Source organism: Felis catus, chromosome D1, assembly GCF_018350175.1.
Source record: "Felis catus isolate Fca126 chromosome D1, F.catus_Fca126_mat1.0, whole genome shotgun sequence".
NCBI lineage: Eukaryota > Metazoa > Chordata > Mammalia > Carnivora > Felidae > Felis > Felis catus.
Window position 1 is genome coordinate 19934842 of NC_058377.1, and position 17854 is coordinate 19952695.

The following is a 17854-nucleotide window of genomic DNA, read 5'->3' on the forward strand; positions in this document are numbered from 1 at the left end:
AACACTCTCCAGTAGGGAAATGCAATTTAAAACCACAATGAGATACCACCTCACACCTGTCAGAATGGCTGTCATCAAAAAGAAAAGAGCTGTTGAGTGTTGGTGAACATGTAGGTCAGCGTAGCCACTATGGGAAACAATACGGAGATTCCTTAAAAAAATGAAAGATAGAACTCCCGTAGGATCCTGCAATCCCACTTCTGGGCAAATATTCAAAGGAAATGAATACAGGATCTCAAAGAGGTATCTGTGCATGATATCACTCGTTTATGGAATCTAAAAAGCCAAACTCCAAGAAACAGGAGTAGAATGTGGTAGAAACGGGAGCGGGGGCAGGGATGGGGAGATGTCGGCCAAAGTGTACAAACGTCTAGTTGATAAGTTCTGGGGATCTAATGCACACTGTGGGGATTATAGTTGATAATACTGTATTACATACTTGAAAGTTGCCAAGACGGTCGAACATAAATGTTCTCACCACAAAAAGGAAACTGATTATGTGACGTGACGAAAGCGCTAGGCAACACTAGGGTGGAAATCATCTTGTAGTACGTAAGGGTATCCGATCAACACTTTTACACCTTAAACTTTCATGACGGTAAGTGTCAATTCTATCCCAATAAAGCTGAAAACAATGTAAAAATAAATAAAACCTATCCTTACAGCTTCTCATGGGTAAGGCTACAGAAGAGAGGCTTAGGAAATCTCCGGTGATCTAAAGAGAGAAAGAGAGTGGGGCGCCTGGGTGGCTCGGTCGGTTAAGCATCCGACTCTGGGTTTCCGCTCAGGTAATGACCTCACAGTTGGTGAGTTCGAGCCCCGCCTCAGGCTCTGCACTAACAGCCAAGAACGAGCTTGGGATTCTCTGTCTCTGTCCTCTCTCTGCCCCTCCCCTGCTCATTCTCTTTCTCTCTCAGAAAATGAATAAATAAAACATGAAAGAAAAAGAAAAGAACAGTTAACATGTTGGAAGGGAAGGGAAGGGAAGGGAAGGGAAGGGAAGGGAAGGGAAGGGAAGGGAAGGGAAGGGAAGGGAAGGGAGGAAGGAAGGAGAGAAAGAAAAGAAAGGGAGGGGAGGAAGGAAAGAAAGAAATCAATCTAACCTCTGCTTCCCGTTAGCAATGTGACCTAGCACTGATGGTAGGATTAGTCAAACTGCTTACGAGTTATCCTGCAAGTGATATCTACAAATGAAAAATGTTTCATTTTGCAGCCGGTCACTCTAACACCACACATGCACAGCCTTTATTTCTGTGCATTGTGTACGTTTGGACCCCACTTCCATGTAGTGGACATACTCTTCCCTATACCTCCATCCTTTCTAGGGAAATGGGTGAACAGAAACATGGAACTCCAGAAAGGTCTTGAAAGAAAAAGTTTAGAATAGTATCAGTTGCTTTGTCTTGGGATCAAAATGTTTTCATTGCCTTTGTTCATTTTTCTATTACAGACCTCACATTCCAGTCGGCAAATTAGTGGTTTCAGAATCCTATGACACTTATATTAGTAGAAGTTTCCAAGTAACAAAAGAAATAATAAGTGAATGTAAAAGTAAAGGTAGGTGGTATTCTTTTGGACTCCATATTTAAAAATGTGATCATTTAGGGGCGCCTGGGTGGCTCAGTTGGTTAAGCGTCCAACTCTTTTTTTATTTTATTTTATTTTTTTAATTTTTTTTCAACGTTTTTTATTTATTTTTGGGACAGAGAGAGACAGAGCATGAACGGGGGAGGGGCAGAGAGAGAGGGAGACACAGAATCGGAAACAGGCTCCAGGCTCTGAGCCATCAGCCCAGAGCCCGACGCAGGGCTCGAACCCACGGACCGCGAGATCGTGACCTGGCTGAAGTCGGACGCTTAACCGACTGCGCCACCCAGGCGCCCCAAGAGTCCAACTCTTGATTTCAGCTCAGGTCACGATCTCACGGTTTTGTGAGTTCAGGCCCTGCGCGTCGGGCTCTGTGCTGACAGTGCAGAGCCTGCTTGAGATTCTCTCTCTCTCTCTTTCTCTCTCTCTCTCTCTCTGCCCCTTCCCCACTTGTGCTCTCTCTCAAAATAAATAAACAAATGTTAAATATGTGATCATTTCTCCATCCTGGTTAATAAGCTATTCAAGATATTCTAACTTGCTTAATGAGAAACAAAAGTAGTTCTAGACTTTCATGTAGATACTTTCATGTTAAATTTGTAATATCCTCTCTTGAGTAGCTAAAATGGCAGATATTCCATAGGAATACACCAGACTTAGTTACTGTATGAAATAGTTTACAATTCTGCATAACACTATTTTGCCTATAATTTGATCCAGGGGCACAGGGACCCACGCACAAACACACCTTCACCAATACACGGTCACTGCTAGCACTGACCAAAAGTAGTGTTCTGGAAGATTCCAGTATGTTCCCTATTGAGTCTTATAAACACTGAACTCAAATATTAAGTGATACATAAGACAATTCACTCTAAATTTTTAGATAAAAAAGGATTACAAAAGCGTCTGCGCATTACCATTCCTTTTTAAGTTACTTATCTTCGGGGCGCCTGGGTGGCTCAGTCGGTTAAGCATCTGACTTCGGCTCAGGTCATGATTTCACGGTTCATGAGCTCGAGCCCGGTGTCGGGCTCTGTGCTGACAGCTCAGAGCCTGGAGCCTGCTTCAGGTTCTGTGTGTGTGTCTCCCTCTGTCTCTCAAAAATAAAAATTTTTTAAACATTGATAAACCACTCACTTCATTACTACTCCTATGCACCCACTGTAAAGATACTCATCAGCATATTCTATCAGCCAGAAAGTATGAAGTGCTCACCCAATTCTATAGTGGTGACGTTGAGAATTGTTATTAGAAGTGGCAGAGAGCCCTACAGACACAGAATAATTTGTATCTTGATTGTGGAGGTTACGAAGAGTCACACAGGAGATCGTTGGTTAAACCTGGTGGAACCGAAATAAACCAAGTAGGTTGTATCAGCATCCACATCCTGATTGAGCTAGGGTACCACAGCTAGGCAAGATGTTACCACTGGAGGAGGCTGGATGACTGGAATATGGGACCTCCTTGGTGTGCGTATGTGTGTATATAGTATACAGTTTAGTATATAGTATATATACGATACGCACACACAATATATGTTTGTGTATATACACGTTACACAATATAGAGGTCATACATATATAATCATATATATGTATATACATTATATAACTTAATATATTGTAAATATTTATATATTGTATATATACATAATTATAACCTCCTGTGCATCTATAATTATTTTAAGATTAAAAGGGTTGGTTTGTTTGGTTTTTAATGATGTTAGGCTGCCTTAACAATTGCTTAGCCAAATTGTCTCATTCTTGTGAATGTTTGTCCCTCCCTGGAACATTCATCCTCCAGTATTTATGGAGTTAACATAGGTCTTTATAGGAATGGTCTTCCCAGTCCCTTGCCTTTTTTTTTTTTTCTCTTCTCCAGGAAATAACATCCTGATTGTGGCTCACGCGTCTTCCCTTGAAGCATGTACCTGCCAGCTCCAGGGTCTGTCACCCCAGAACTCCAAGGACTTTGTACAAATGGTCCGAAAGGTAATTCACACTTACATTTCGGAGGCCTGTGGTGCCAAGTAGTCTCAGAGCAGTTCGATGACTGGCCGGTAGCTAAGTTGTTTGCACCACGAGTTTATCCTGAGCTGGGAATACACACATATTGATTCACTCGACCAAGATGTCCTGAGTGGTGCTCTGTGTAAGGCACTTTATGAGGCCTTGTGGAAGAGAGATGTGTTTGAGCTGGTTTTAGTTGCTAAGAGTGCACATTTAGAAAGGAGCTAAGAATTATCAGCAGACTGTCTGGATTTCCCTCGGGGGGCCGTGGATTGGATGAAGAGGGGGGAGTGGACCAACACGGAGCATCTGAAGCCTCAGCCAGAAGAGAGGGCCTGGCAGGTAGGCCAAAGCAAGCAGTGATTTAAAACGATCAGGCTGGGGGCGCCTGGGTGGCTCAGTCAGTTGAGCATCCGACTTCAGCTCAGGTCATGATCTCACGGTGTGTGAGTTCGAGCCCCACGTCGGGCTCTGTGCTGTCAGCTCGGAGCCTGGAGCCTGCTTCCGATTCTGTGTCTCCTCTCTCTGCCCGTCCCCTACTTGTGCTCTGTCTCTCAAAAATAAATAAAAGTAAAAAAAAAAAAAATTTTTTTTTTTAAACGATCGGGCTGTTGGGCAAACCAGGAACAAGGCCACAAGACAAAACCCATGAGACTGACCAACACATCTGGCTTCTTCCTTCTCATGCCTGTGCAAGAGGCTTTCCTGTCAGTCGCCCGCCCACACGCTTCCCTCCAGGCTGACTTCCGTGCTTCCTGTATCTGCCCCCGGAGAACCTGATCCAAACTCAATTGCGATTCTTTTTCTCCGTTTTTAAAAGCTTATTTATGCGTCCCCGTCTCCCCGTGACTCCGTAAGCTGCTCGAGGGCAGAGATTTTTGCTTTTGTGTATAACTGCAGCTCTGGTGACACACAAAAATACGTTTCGAGCTGAATTTAGGAATGGCACAGCTTCCGCTTTGAACGTTATAGGTGCCCGTGCCAAAAAAAAAAAAAAAAAAAGACAAAACTGGGTGAAATATTTTTAAAAATAGCATCCTCTCTCTCATTGCCCAAATATTATTTCTGAAATGTCCAACCTGCATTTTTAGCTTGATTTGCAATTAAGAATCAACTCTGGGCACCTCAGCTTTCTGCATTATTGTCTTCTTTCCTCCCACACAATCAAGAAGCAATCTATAAACAATTACTTAATTACACTAGGGAGCTTACCATTTAATAAAGCCTTCCGATGAATCCCCTTGCAGTGTAAATACTCTTCCCTCTAATTTGTCAGCTTTGTCCATCTCATTTGTCTTTATTGACTCTTCGAAGAGACGCAGGTCTACCGAGCCCCTATTAATGCCTGTGAATATATTTTTTTTAATGTTTGCTTATTTTTGAGACAGAGAGCGACAGAACATGAACGGGGGGAGGGTCAAAGAGAGGGGAAGACACAGAATCCGAAGCAGGCTCCAGGCTCTGAGCTGTCGGCACAGAGCCCCATGCAGGGCTCGAGCTCACGGACCGTGAGATCGTGACCTGAGCCGAAGTCAGATGCTTAACCGACTGAACCACCCAGGCGCCCCAATGAATACTCTTTATTCTCATGGGCCACCTGAAGATCTTTGTGTCTAGGTAAAAGTTAAAGTATTAAACCTCTGTTTTCTATTCTTCCCTATCTTTACTACTCTGACTTCAGATCCCATACCTGGGGTTTTGTTCCTGTGAAGAACTGGGAGAAACTGGAATATGGCAGCTGACAGACCCACCTATCCTTCCTCTTACCCATGGACCAACTGGGGGCTTTAACTGGAGAGAGACCTTGCTACAGGAATAAGCCACACCAGTGAATGAGATGGAAAGGCTTTAGCAAGCCTTTGGGAGAAGGGTCTTTCTGTGTGTTTAGTAACAGTGGGAAAGTCTGCACCACCTTCTCAGTGGACAGCTCAGAATAATTTAGCATATTTCCTTTCACGCTTTAAAGCTCTCATGATGAGACTGTGTGAAGGAGAAAAAGACTTGATTCAGGGATAAAATTCATTCTCTCTGGATGCTTACCTAGCTAACAAGGCTTTCGAGAATTGTCTTCACAAATCGAGGCAGCTGCTACGGCAAAGGATGGGTTTCTTCCTTCCTTCTACGCATGGCCAAGGAGTCAGAGCGCTCCCAAAGGGAGCGGTCAGCTCGCGCTAAGGAAAGGTTCAGGATGAGGGAGTAAGTCCAGAATCCAGCTGGAGGGACACTGAGCTGCCATTTTGGTGATGGGATTGTCTTTTTAACTCCATGTTCCAGTGAGGCAAAGCCAAGCTGAAGAATTCTTTGACCGTTCTTAGAAAACATGCCCCTGCAGAGTTATTCTTAGATTCCCCATCAAATTCTACCCTCAACGTGACCCACCCACCAGTGCTGCTGGCTCAAGACGCCTGCTTGAGGACTCACATCCACCCCGGTACCACCACATTGTCTCTAGAACAGCTGGCTACAGCTTTTTGCTACAGCCCTTCCCCCTTGCTTCTGTCTGTGAAATGGGAGACCAAGCACTTTTGGAGACTCAGGAGGAAGATAAACGTGTGAAGTATTCAGCTGTAGGAGCAAAGAACTTGCAAACTATAAAGTCACCTGGAATTTTCCATGTCACAGCACTTCCAAACGGCCATGATTTGCTTGTCTTTGCCCATGGAGTCTAGACTGTGGTAACGGGTTAAGGATGTCGACGATTTGAAAGCATGTACATTCGATACGTTATTTGAGTCAGCAAGCAGCTCATTCGTGTGCAATATGGACATCTTTACAAACCATTCCAAGGGTCAGGTCATTGTACACTTAGGGTACCTGTCAAACGTAGCAGAACATCCACCAATGGGTCGGTTATACCAGGGAAGTATATTGAAGTCAGGGAACTAATTTAAAGGATGACAGTCACGATCGCTGTTTGTGCTGTCGTTTTTATTTGTTTGTGTGTTTTTCTATAACTTAAAATATGTAGGTAGGGCTACTTCAGAAAAGGTGGGAGAGCCATGTCCTGTGGTTTCTCCTCATACCTTGCTTCCCAAATTCAGAGGGAGTCTATTTAAAAGAAAAATAAATGACAATCAAACCAAAACATCAGTTATCAGTGTGTATTTAATTGTGTGACTAGCTGACTGTTGGCAACAGACAGTGGTCTGGTACAGTGTAGTTCGCTAGATAGAATACGTGTGCAAAAAGTCCCAGACGTTTAAAGGAAACGTTAGCGCAAAACAAATCAATAGACGTCGTAGCACTTGAATAAGCTTCAACACCCAAATAGACGTAAAACCCAGTATGTAAAAATAGATCTATGCTCCTGTTTGAAACTGGCATTTGAGGATTCCTAAAAAGAAGTAAAAGGATGCTGGCTATGTATGTTAATCGGCAAGAGGCTTACAGTTGGTTTTTCTTTCTTCTTTAAGTCACTTGGACACATAGGTCATGAATTTTACGTTTTAAGAAACAATCTTGATTTCTTCCAGCACTGCACAAACACTGATCCCGCTACTGGGTATAAAAGTACTCTGGGCGGATACCATTGAGTAATAGAAAAGTTTTAACCTTATAATGGGGGAAATACTCCTTTCTCTTAAAAGGCTTTAAGAGAAAAATCACGTTACAGCCGATGTGACATCACTGCTGTTCGTTCTTTTATCCGTCATGAAATGAATCCACTGTTTAACCACATCTGTCACATTTATTAGATTCTCCACAAATTTTCATGGACTTGCAATGCTCAGAATAATGCTTGAACACTTCACGTCCGATTTCCTTGAAAGCTTTAGCGGTGTGTTCTCGGCAGGGTCTGTACTTGAACTGAACAAAGTTTAGAATAGGCCATGCCCTCCCTCGCTCTTGGTTGTCTTGGTCCTAGATGACCTGATAGGCCAGGTTAGCTGGGCAACAATCTATCGTCCTTAGCACAATACGGACAGAGTCGTAGGCTGTCATCTACGTGAGCAGGAGGCACAGATCTGAAATCATTTTCTGAATAATTTAGGTGGAAAACCCTGAATTAGAGAGTTTATTCCTCGGCTTGAATCCTCTAGATTGCTTATCACAATGGTCTGAATGGTTGGAATTCCTATTAAATTCTCTTTTCACATATACCTGTTTAAAAAACTAAACTCGGACTCCCAACTGAGAAGTTCTCTGAAAATCATGTTGAATCTATGTGTAGTAAGAGGAATGCACAAGTATATTACCTGATTTCATTTTCATCCACAAATCCTAGGTTGATATTACAACCTGAAGTTCAGCGTGGTTCTTTTGGATCTGAGGCTGATATTTATTAAGAACAAAACCTGGAAGGGAGGAGAGAGAAGGAAGGAAGGAAGGAAGGAAGGAAGGAAGGAAGGAAGGAAGGAAGGAAGGAAGGAAGGAAGGACATGCAAGAGAGGAAGAATCAAATGTTTCTGGTAGAGAGGATTTTTTTTTTTTAATGTAGAAAGTTACCTGAAATGAACAGAGATGAAATTAACTGAAGGATTTAATCTGGGACTGAAACTCTGCAACAGTTTGCTGCTTGCCCTACTGTGCCACATCAATCGGCTAATGCCCCAGGATTATTCATAGATGGGACTTGGGTTTCGGTGATTTTAACATGCCACGTCTATTCCTTGTGGACTAGAATAATTGGCACATTTTAATGCACAAGCTGGGAGTCTTACTTTCCCAGGCCCTCTTCTCCATCGCTGCGTCGGTAGCTAGGAGCTTTACCCCAGTGTGGAGTTAGAATACAGTGTTTTCCATTACATTTAGATTCATAGAATCTGAATGGCTGATTAAATGGCCATCTGATGGCTAAAAGAGGGGGGTATTTTTCACCCTGTAGTGGAAGGCTTGGAGGAGTTTCTACTTTTTATTTCAAGTATACTTTAACCAAAGAATTATTTTAGAATAACCTTATATTTAGAAGATGATTTTGCAAAAAATAAACATAAAAAAACAAAAAATACTATCTTCTGGAGCGAGGTCGGTTTGCTAAATCACTGTGGATAATTTTCCCGCATTTCAAGCTGATGTGGTCATTTTCCCGTCAGTGGTATTTGGAGGCATATACATCGTCATCCAGCTGTGCTTGGCGTTACCATAAATGTATCTTTTCCACTCAACTAGCTGTGTTCCTATTAAAGGCCAGTTACCCAGTGTCACTGGGTACTCACTGAAGAGCGATGGTCAGAGAAGTTCCTATCTCCTTGCCTTTGTAGGAAAGCGTCTCCTGTGTAGCAAAAAGGAAGGCATTCCTCCGTAACCTAGGCACTCCGCAACTCCAGTGTTTAATTGGAGACCAGTGATGAATTGCTCTTTGGAATCTACTCTAAGTAATGCGTGTGTTCGAATACAGATGAACCTCCTTTTCTTTTCACAGGCAAAGTCACAACTGTACTGTGTCTGCACGAACTTCTCAGATAATGAGGCACAGGGTTATTTGCATTTAAATTATAGTCCTGCACGTATGAGAACTGAGAGGTGCTAGCTTAGTCCGGGTGCCTTGCCAGGAGGGATGATGAGCCTGGCCTTGGAGGGTAGGGAAAGAGCTATTTAACATCTACGTAGGTTAATATTCACTTTACAAAGGTGATGGCGGGGGGCGGATATTTTGTTCGGTGATGGCAGATGCTTTTCCTGTTTAAACATAGGATTCAAATTGGGTTTACTTCTCTTTAACACTTCACCATTATGACTTTTCCTAGGAAAGGCAACTAGCTAGAAAGAAAATTCAAGGGAAGGAAAGAACTGCCGTGAAATACAGAGGAAATAACGTGATCTTTAAATACATATAGTGTTGTGTTCAGTCTATGTAAGCTTAAAATAATAGTAAGTAGTCAGACTTAATACGCAATCAGCTCTTAGAAATGTATTACACAAAACCGCTTAGCTGCCACGGCCCCCACAAAAATCAGAATTTTATAGCTGTTTTGAACTATTCTTGGACTTTGTACAGGATACAATCGTATAATGGGAAATGTGTGCTGGTTCCTTTCTCTGATTGTCACTCAAGATGGGAACACCATCCCAAAGCATTCTGGTTCTGCGTAGACCATTCTCAACCTGCTGTTTCTGGAGGTGTATCCGTTCCACTCTCATTTATAAGGCTATTGTATCGTGTGCGGTGTTTTTGTTTTTGTTTTTGTTTTTTCGGTTTCTGGGGGCTTGGTTTTGCTTTTCTTCTATGTGATTCGGGTGTATTTATTTGAAGAAAAAGGTCTGTAATTCTAAAAAAGGAAACCCGCACCAAATTGTATCGCCAAGTTCCTTGTAAACGACCTGTGGCATCCGTGCTCTCCTGGCTGTGTGTTCTTCCTCTGGATACTGCTGTAATTAGATCATTCCATTCCACGAGCATCTCCGTTGAAGTGGTTCATAGATGATTTAATAAAGAGGAGCTGTGTCCTCGGTCAATCCAGAGCCGTCTCCTATTAAATTCTGAGTGGTCTCTCTTCCTCCATGTCTTTCGATGCTGCTGTGGTCATTACTATATCATCAATGTCCATTAAGAGTGTGGTCCTTCACTCAGAGGGCCAGAGGGGCATTTGCTGCTGATGGAAATGGAGGGATGACGCTCCAGCAGCACTGTGGGTCTCTCTGGTCCCCTCTGGTGAGGCTGCTCTCCGAGTCACCCAGGCTGGAGAGGGGACACCCAGGAGTGAGAAAACAAGCTCCAAAATGCTCCCACTGCCCACAGGCGAGCCTTCACCCCTCACCCCTGCTCACTTTGAGGACGTAAGTGCTCCGGGAATGATCCATAGACTAAGAATTTGGGTAAATGAGGGGCGCCTGAGTGGCTCAGTCAGTTAAGCATCCGACTCTTGATTTCATCCCAGGTCATGATCTCATAGTTCAGCCCCGTGTCAGGCTCTGCATTGATAGCATGGAGCCTCCTTGGGATTCTCTCTCTCCCTCCCTCCCTCTCTCTCTCTCTCTCTCTCTCTCTCTCTCTCTCTCTCTCTCACACACACACACACACACACACACACACACACACACACACACACAAAAGAAATAAATAAATAAACATAAAAAAGGAATTTGGTAAGACAGAGGGGAAATCCAGCTCAAGCTAGGTTCCACACTCCCCAAAGCCGTAATAGAGCCCATTTTTGAGGTACGGATATATTAAGCTGATGTAGAACAAGCCACGTGTACCAATGTATACTCCGACGCGAACACAGATTTTCACGGACACAGCCTGACACTCCCCTGACACGGTTTACTGCCCAAGGAAACAGCAGCTCCTGCTGCTATCGGACAAAAGACCGGGTGTGTTTAGCCTTGTGGCTCGTCCTCGGTCGTTCTCTGCTTGACGGACACCCTAACTCATCTTGCCCTCTTGTGATGGAAGGAAAGGCTGCCTGCACATGCAGAGAAAATGAATCCGTATGCTCTGGATTGATTTAAGCTGCAATCAACGAAATGTCTTTTTTTTTTTCTTCAAAGACTAAAACACAGTCTTCCTCCTGAAGAAACAGAATACTTCATTTTGCCAGAAATCGACCTGTAAAACCCAGATGGCTTGCTCCTGACCATGAAAAGAAACAGGTTTAGATAGATCACCGGGTGCCAGTCGTACGTTGAGAAGGAGAATCAACACAGCCTATCACTGGAGAAGAACGTCATGCTGTACCACAGAGGAAGCCCTCATTCTGGGGTCAGAGCTGGGTTATTGCTATCCTGGCTTAGCTGCTTGCTAGATCCCTTGGACTGTTTGCCCCTGCGAAATGGGCACATAAGTTTTGACGGCATGGTTGTATGAAATGGGATAACGAGTATGAAAAGCCTAGGGGCGCCTGGGGGGCTCAGTCGGTTAAGCATCTGACTTGGGCTTAGGTCACGATCTCACAGTCCACGAGTTCGAGCCCCACATCGGGATCTGTGCTGACAGCTCAGGGCCTGGATCCTATTTCAGATTCATATTCTCTCTCTCTCTCTCTCTCTCTCTCTCTCTCTCTCTGTCTCTCTCCTCCTCCCCCATTCACACTCACTCTCTTTCAAAAGTAAACATTAAAAAAATTAGGTAAGTAAATTAAAAGCCTAACAGGACATGCTAAGAAGAAGACACTACTTGCTAATAAATAAACACTTGCTTTTGCTAAAGCCAAAAGTGAAATCACACATGTAGCCGTTTTCATATCTGTGGAAAATATCGGGGGCAAGGACTATAAGTAGCCTCATGCATACCAGTCTCACGTTACTGTTATCCCCGTAAATTGGCTTCCGCGGTCAGAATGGTGCAAGGGGGTGTGTTGGTTGAATTCTGGAGTTTGACGAAGAGGCTGCCTTAATGGTTTACCACCTTCCTTTTTTGTGTCACCCTTTATAGTCTTAAAAACAAACACGTTGGCATTGGAGCCTCATAATTTTACAAGGTAAGGAAATCAGGCATTATTAACTCACCGTGTGAAAGAAACGAAGACACTGGGGCCAGAGGTTCATTCATAGGTTCCACCATATTGATTAGATGCTACGTTCTTTGCAGGGTGGCCGGCTGGTGCTACAGTAGCAAATACAGCAAGATCCCTGCTCTTGTGGAGCAGAGAGATAGACCCTGAATACATAAACAAGATAATTACAGACGTTGATCAATGTTGTCTAAGAAGAAAACTGCGTTATACGACAGTAACTCCGGGAGGGATGTGGGGCAAGGCGTACGTCACATAAGGTCACGTATGGGGTCCCCCAGCAAGCTGGCAATGAAACTCCCGGCTAAGGCTGAGTAGAAGCTGGTCAGGGTCAAGAGCTAATTGAGGAGGCTCCAGGAAGGCAGAAGGATCGCAGATGCCCCCAAGTGAAAAGGGGTTAGCTGGGTGAGAACGAACACAAGGGGTCAGAGAGCTTTAAAACTTAGTAAGCGTGGCAGAAAGTCGGGAGAAACAAGAATGTTTTTATAAGTTTAAGTGGTTAAAAAGCATCGAATGAGAGGCCCCTGGGGGGGGGGGGTGCTCAGTCAGGTAAGCGTCCAACTCTTCATTTAGGCTCAGGTCATGATGTCATGGTTCGAGAGATCGAGCCTCATACTGGGCTCTGCTAACAGCATGGAGCCTGCTTGGGATATTCTCTCTCTCTCTCTCTCTCTCTCTCTCTCTCTCTCTCTCTCAATAAATAAACTTAAAAAAAATCAAAAGAGAAATATTATTTCATGACCCATGCTAATTATATAGAATCCAAATTCCAGGGCCTATCAATAAAGTTTATTGGCACACAGCCAATGCTCATTCGCTTACAGCCTAAGGCTGCTCGGTGCTTTATAGGAAAAGTTCGCCAACGCCTGTCGTAGACCACGGTGAAATCTTCGGGTTTGATTCGAAGCCCAAGGAATCCAGCCCAGAAACTAGTTTACCGGGCATAACAAATTAATCGATTGGTGGTGTTCAGAGGCTGGCAAAATGGTAGCATTTGTTGAGTGGTTATGTGTACCTAACACTTTTCTAAGTACTGACCAGACGTAAGCGTTCTTCAATCTTCTGTTATTTCCAGTTTACAGAGGAGGAAACGGAGTCTTAGGCACGGTAACTCACCCAAAGTCCCATGGCTAGTACACGTTAGAGCTGACATTCGAGCCAAGTCAACCTGGTTCCGAAGCCTGGACTAATCGCTTAAAACGTTTTTTGTAAAGAAACTTTAAGGAACATATTGCCCAGCCCGGAGGCACCTAGCAGATACGCAGTTTCTTCGAAGTACCGTTTGGGAACCACTGCTCTCATTCAATCCCCTCATTTGTGGGACCAAGGACCCCCAGGGAACTCCTTTGTCCCGGGAGAGAGATGTGAGCTGAGGCCCAAAGCTGGCACACTGGCTGTTCGGTGGTGCGTTCCCCCAAACCACAGTTTCCTTGTGAAATCAACTCTTACTTGGGTTTTGTGTGTGTGTGTGTGTATGTGTGTGTGTGTTTCCAGAAATGATCCGCGTGATTCAATTCTAGGCAGAAGTCTTTAGAACAAAGGCTTGGCAGACTCCCTCCTTTTGCAGCTGCATCTAACCTCCGGTGGTTCCTGGGGGCATGGAATATAGCCCCAGCCCCCTGCAGTCTCCAGACCGGTGGAAGATCTTTTATGGGCCTCCGTGCTAGGCACTTGGGATACTGTCTCTGAGTCATACCACACAGTCACCTTATGCTATAATTCTCCCCATTTTACAGATGAGGAAACTGACGCCAAGAAGCAAGTACGTTATTCAGGGCTCCACAGCCACTAGTGACGGGGCCCAGGTGACAGTCCAGGTCTGTCTGCCTGCCTCCTACCCCACCCCCACCCCATCCCACTAAGCTCTGCTGCTGCTATAAAAGCCTTCTCTCAACTACAACGGCTGCTGCCCAACTTGAGAAACTCCGCAGCTACCCTGTGAGTCTACAACAGAGCTGTAGACTCCCTACTTAGGTGTGAACTACCCACCCGAGGCATCTGCTGGGAAACGCAGGTGAGGCCACTCTGGCCTTGACCTTGGGAAAGGCCATGGGTTCCTCCCAGCAGCCGTGAAATGTCAAGAAAGTTTAGGCCCTCTGCTAATTGCAACAAAAAGCCCGGTGGCTTCTACACGTGGGGAAATCCTGTCTCGCTTCTGACCCTTTAAACAGGCCACCTTTCACGCACTTCATCAATGTCTCCCTTTTCAGTTTTTTTTCCCCCTCCCTCTGGCAACCGACGTTGACCAAGGCGATGGCAGGAAAGAGAAGATGTCTGTTTCTCTAAAATCTGTCCCCACGCCCCCACCCCCTGAAATGTGACTTCCTATTAGTGCTGGAACACAGTAGGAGGATTTCATTAAATGAAGATCAAAATGACCCGCTGGCTGTCAGTTGCAAGGCCTCCCACATGCAAGGTGGCCAGCAGACCCTGTCCCATCAGAGTACAGATAACAGGTCACCCCGTGACCACCGCACTCCAACCTCGTCTTTTCCTTCCACCCGGCTAAGCAGCCACCAGAGCCACCTTCTGCTGAACCCCCTGTGGGCTGCAGGGTGAAGTGGGGGTGGCGAGGGGGTGGAAAGAACCGAGCTAACCACAACTGTGTGTCACTCAGGGTCACCGGCCTGCCTTCCGGCACTGCCCCCACGGACCATTTTAAACCTCAGACCACTGGACTATGGTGACGTGTGTCAAGGTCTGTGACAAGTTAGATATCACACCGGTGGGTGAAAAAGATACACTCATCATCGCCCACAGTGCAATTTAAAGCAAGGTCTCCTAGGGGCGCCCAGGTGGCTCTGTCGGTTGAGCATCCAACTTCAGCTTAGGTCATCATCTCACGGATGGTGAGTTCGAGCCCCGCATCAGGTTCGCTGCTGTCAGCCCGTCAGTACAGAGCCCACTTTGGATCCTCTGTCCCCCTCTCTCTGCCCCTCCCCTGCTCTCTCAAAAATAAACATTAAAAAAATAAAGCGGGGTCTCCCTTAATGCTCCAGAAGAATGAGAAGTCAAACATCCTTTGAGGTTTGAGAGCAAAAAGAACATCTCAGATGGAGAGTCCGTCCTTTCATTCGCTCCCTCACTTGACAATTTATTTCAAGTGCTGTCGTGGGGTCAGGTTCCCCAGGTCAGGTGTTGAAAAGGAGATTTGTGCGCACAGGTTTATGGGAGATGCTTTTGGGGAGGACACTTGTGAAGGAAGCAAGATCGAGCAAAGCAAGATACTGGAGTGAAACACTGGGACGACAAAGGCCTCTCCGGATCCGGATCCTGCAGAGAGGTCGGGAGCTAGAAGGTTTCCCTTCGGAGCGGCTCCGTCTTGGGACAAAGAGGACAGAACCGCTGAGTCCCTTCCTGAGTGCCCCATGCTGGAGGGAGGATGTTGGGTGAGATGGGTCTATCCCACCGAGAGCAATTCCCAGACCCAGCTGGCAGGTCCCATCCCTTCAGCTGCTGGGGGATCAAGGGAGAATCTGGGGGGCACGTCAGAGTATACACCCCAAGTGCCAACTGAGGACCAGCACTTAATTTAACTAACTTGAACTTTTTGGTCTGAATGAGATCATGAAAAGCAAATATGGGAATATACTAGGTTCTCTTTGTCTATTACATTGAATCAGTTCTGGGGTGACTCTAAATAATTATTTAAAAACTACACCATGATGGGGCACCTGGGGGGCTCAGTCGGTCAAGCATCCAACTCCTGGCTTCGGCTCGGTCATGATGTCGCGGTTCGTGAGTTTGAGCCCCAAATTGGGCTCTGTGCTGGCAGTACGGAGGCTGCTGGGGATTCTCTCCCTCTCTCTCTCTGCCCCTTCTCTGCTTGTTCTCTCTCTTCTCTCAAGATAAATGAACTTTAAAATAATTTAAAAATAAAAACAAAAAAAAAACCTCTACTATGGCAAACAACCCTGAAATCCAGCCACAGGTGAACAGGGAAACAAACCATGGTACATTTATAGAATGAGCCACTTCTCAGCCCTAGAATGAATGAACCCTCAACACACACTGACATCACAGATGAACCTCAAAATATGCCGAGCACAAGAAGATAAAAGGAAGTGCACACTGTATGATCTCATTTATGTAACTTCTAGAAAATTAAAACTAATCGATGGAGACAGAAAGCAGATCTGTGGCGGCTTCAAGGTGGGAGGTGATGGGGAGGGGGGACAGGGGAGCGGGTTACAACACGCAGGAAGAAACTTGTAGGTGTAATGGGGATGTTCGCTATCTTGACCGGGCATATGCACACGTGAACATTTATCAAATTGTACACCTCAAATACATACTGCTCCTTATGTCAATTACACCTCAATAAACTATTTTTATTATTTTTATTGTTTATTTTTTGAGAGAGAAAGAGGGCATGGGTGGGGGAGGGGCAGAGAGGGAGAGAGAGACTCTCAAGCAGGCTCCATGGTCAGTGCAGAGCCCAACACGGGATCGATCCCACGAATCGTGAGATCACGACCTGAGCTGAAATCGAGAGTCGGATGCTTAACCAACCGAGCCACCCAGGTGCCCCAAGAAGGCTATTTTTAAAAACATTTTTTTGCTGGGAAAGGACCCGTGCCAGCAGGCCTCAGGGACACCAAGGTAGAGAGAAACAAACCCTGTTTTCAGGAAGCTTGGAGTCCACCAAAGGAGACAGAGGCGTATTCAAAGACACATAAAGCAAGTCACGATAAAAACCAGTATAATAACAAAGAAAAAGAAAAGCTCTCATGGGGCAAAGAAAAGTGGAGAGGTGACTTCTTTCTAGGAGTACTGAGGCTAGTAATGGCTAACTATGTGCCAGGCACTACGTACATTAATTTAATTCTTACAGCAACCATATGAGTGGGTGCTGTCATTATACCCATTTCACAGGTGAGGAAGCTGAGGCTTTGGCTCCAGAAGCCATGTTCTTAATCGCTATCACTACTCCTCCCTGATTTGATCTGGGCCTTGGAAGATAACCAGAATCTCCCCAGAGAACAAAGGCGATTTTTGGCAGAGAGGGCAGTATGAACTCTGACCCAGTAAGACTATGACTACAAAGGGGCACCTGGGTGACTCCGTTGGTTAAGTGTCTGACCTCAGCTCAGGTCATGATCTCACAGTTTCGGAGTTCGAGCCCCACATCAGGCTCTCCACTGTCAGCCTACTTCTGGTCCTCTGTCTCCTTCTCTCTGCCCCTCCCCCACTGGTGTTCTCTCTCTCTCTCTCTCTCTCTCTCTCTCTCTCTCTCTCTCTGTCTGTCAAAAAAATAAAGCTAGTATCCTCAAAAACATTATAAAAAAATAAAAAAGACTACGACTACAAAAAAATGTATTGTATGCCTGAAATACAGCAAGAATTTTCTAGGAGTATATTTTGGGCCAGGGTAGAAAAGGGAGTTGAAAAGTAGATTGGGGCCAGGGTGTGAATGGCCTTCAATGTAGTGCATGAGTATATTTTGGACTACACTGTAATTTTAGTTTCAATGTCAGGATATTTTATTCTCTGGTCACCTGAGTCCTATGTTCATTCTGTTTTCACCCATGTTTCCATACGTTTTTACCCAACAGAGAAAATTACAGAAAACCACCACTGGGAAAGAGAGCAGAGTGACCCTTCAGAGTGATTAATTCTACCTGAATTTAATTCAGAGCTGGACCATGATTTTTTTTTTCCACTGGCTTAAAATGAAACGTCCCATGATGACATGTTTACTTGTTTCCTGTAAAAGTGGTTTTGGCCCTCCTCACACATTCATGTTAGACGATGTGTTCATGATCTGGAAAATCAGTATCTAGGTCCAGACATGATGCTGGTTCCATGATGTTCCATGTGACACGAGACCGGAAGTAAACTTCTTTCCCTCTGTGCTTTGAC

The 17854-nt window shown here is 45.0% G+C and overlaps 1 protein-coding gene across 3 annotated transcripts in view; it reads left to right on the forward strand.

Annotated features, from left to right (window-relative positions):
• The window catches only part of UBASH3B (ubiquitin associated and SH3 domain containing B), a 141083-nt gene extending 131084 nt beyond the window's left edge, over positions 1 to 9999 (forward strand). For all 3 annotated transcript variants that reach the window (XM_045038432.1, XM_045038433.1, XM_003992450.6), the window contains exons 12-14: positions 1451 to 1557; positions 3472 to 3581; positions 5281 to 9999. In XM_045038432.1, coding sequence (XP_044894367.1) covers positions 1451 to 1557; positions 3472 to 3581; positions 5281 to 5418 — 355 coding nt within the window. In that variant the 3' untranslated portion in view covers positions 5419 to 9999. The remainder of the gene's footprint in view (positions 1 to 1450; positions 1558 to 3471; positions 3582 to 5280) is intronic.
• Positions 10000 to 17854: the final 7855 nt, after the last annotated feature.